Source organism: Pyxicephalus adspersus, chromosome 11, assembly GCF_032062135.1.
Source record: "Pyxicephalus adspersus chromosome 11, UCB_Pads_2.0, whole genome shotgun sequence".
Taxonomy (NCBI): Eukaryota; Metazoa; Chordata; class Amphibia; order Anura; family Pyxicephalidae; genus Pyxicephalus; species Pyxicephalus adspersus.
The window spans coordinates 60,420,382-60,422,732 of record NC_092868.1 but is presented as its reverse complement, the minus strand read 5'-3'; the positions used below and the strand labels follow the sequence as shown (position 1 = coordinate 60,422,732).

At 47.2% G+C, this 2,351-nt stretch overlaps 1 protein-coding gene across 1 annotated transcript in view; it reads left to right on the top strand.

Annotated features, from left to right (window-relative positions):
- The first annotated feature begins 1,106 nt into the window (after positions 1-1,106).
- ADAMTS8 (ADAM metallopeptidase with thrombospondin type 1 motif 8) overlaps positions 1,107-2,351 on the top strand; it is a 27,890-nt gene continuing 26,645 nt past the window's right edge. The window contains exon 1 of the mRNA XM_072425604.1: positions 1,107-2,223. Coding sequence (XP_072281705.1) covers positions 1,507-2,223 — 717 coding nt within the window. The 5' untranslated portion in view covers positions 1,107-1,506. The remainder of the gene's footprint in view (positions 2,224-2,351) is intronic.

Sequence of the window (2,351 nt, the reverse complement as noted above, 5' to 3'; positions counted from 1 at the left end):
TGATCAAAGGATGAATGTCATGTGTTGTCAGCCTGGAGGACAGGAATATGCAAAATGTGGAAGTGCAAAAACTTTGGATTTCCCAGGAATACCAGGAAGTTATACAAGGATGCAAGCTGCTAAATTAACCCCTTCCATACTGCACATTGTGTCCCCCTATGTAAAGGTCCTCAGGAGGGGTCACAGCCATGCATTGTTATTATTTAAAGGGCCAGCACGGTGGCTCAGTGGTTAGCACTCCGGCGTTTGCAGCGAGGGGGCCAGGTTGGAATCTCGGCCAGGACAACATCTGCATGGAGTTTGCAGGTTATCCCCGTGTTTGTGTGGGTTTCCTCTGGGTACTCCGGTTTCTTCTCACATCCCAAAAACTTGCAGTTAGGTTAATTGGCTTCCTTAGGCTGTGGTAATGACATATGTCTATGGGGAGGATATTAGATTGTGAGCTCCTTGTGAGCTGGTCACATGACTATGGACTTTGTACAACGCTGGGTAATATGTTGGCGCTATATAAATACTGTGTAATAATATTACCAATACAATACATTGCAGCTACTGGTGGCACCTAATCCCCATCATTTGCTGGCTTCTTGTCTTTCTTGGGGTTACAGAGATCCGTCCGCCATTGATGGCGTCTATGGTATTCAGACAGCCAAATACTTTCTTCAATAATGTAAAATAACTCAAATTCAGCATTCGCCGTGAGATTTCCTCGGAATGGCCAGGATTTTAGAAATCATGTGCATAGGTAAGCAGAATGACATTATGTAATTTAACTCTTCAGCATCGGCTTCCAAAGCGATTTTAGTTTTGGCCAGAGTGTCCCTTTAATTAAAGCAAAGCTGCAAATGTGTGAAAGTTGTGAGCAGCAAAGTGATCCCAGGAAGTGCAAGGTGCCGACCTAATGCCGCACAGACAGGCCAGAGAAAGGGTTAAATCACTCAATGATCCCTTTTTTTTTGTATTCATGTCTCTCCTCCTTCTCCTGTACACAAGGAGGCAAAGAGGGAGGGACAAGAGAAACTAAAGATCAAAAATAAACCTCTGGGGGGGTGGAGGGAGCAGTGTGAGTATATATGCTGGGATCCTTCCCAACCAGCTCTGGTGCTTCAACTATTTCTGGGAATAGAAGGAGAGCAAAAGGGGCTGAGAGATCCAACACAGACCATCATACACCTCTACTGCTACTGCTGCTGCACACACCAACAGGACCTGTCACCCATCACTTACCTGGGAGGGGGCACCGGATGACACCTCCAGGTGTGCCAACTTGCTGGTCACGCTCTGTCATGTTCCAGTTGTGCTGAGTTGACAATTCTACAAAAGAAAAAAAACACAAAAGTTCCAGAAGATATGGGTGAAATCCTGTAATGATTAACATATGAGGGCACACTTACATCACCATTGCATAACCCCCATGTAATGGCCTTTTGGTTTTGTAGTTAGCTGAGTGTAAAGGGGCTGCAGGCATACCTGTCCACCTGGGATAGCAGTTAGAGAAGTGGCACAATGGCTCTCAGGTACCTGTGGGGCCCCTGCTTGGTGCTCTGGTTATTGGGTGCTCATGCTGTGCCTAGGGGAGAGGTGACGGTGCCGGAATTGTCTCCAGGTGAGGATGGGAAGGTGATGCTGAGGTTGGTTGCTTTGGGTGAAGTGATGGAATTCCAGCTGTTTCCTGACCATTCTTTCCTGGCCCCAGGGGTGCACATCAGACACGTGGGCCGGGACGGTGCTGAGGACGAGGCCACAACTGGACTCACAGATTGTTTTTACTCCACTCAGGGGGGGATGGCGGCTTTCAGCCTGTGCAGAGGGGTGCAGGGGGTTTTCCTTCATGGCCAGGACAGGTATGTGGTCCAACCTCTGCAGACAGCATGGGGGGCATTAGGGCAGCATGTTGTATACAAGGTGGGCAATGACCAGAACGTGGGCAGCAACCAAGAAACCAGCCCAACCAGAGAAGAAGATAAAAGAAGATATAAGGAAGACGCGGCACAGGTGGAGGAGAGGAATGCTGGAAAATATGGCACACCTGGACCTTCCTCCACTGACCCGAGACACCAAATCCCACCCCATGGTGTACGCAGCGTCTCCAAAATACCCATCAACCAGGCGGGCACTGCCCCCCAAAACCGACCCAGGAGGTTTGTGTCATCTGAGCACTTTGTGGAAGTTCTCCTTGTGGCAGACACATCCATGGTGGAGTTCTATGGAGAAGACTTACAGGTAACACGTCATGTCTGTTATTATATTTATTATTATAACACGTATAGAACATGTCTGATATTATTATTATTATTAGTATTATTAACACGTATAGAACATGTCTGATATTATTATTATTATTATTATTA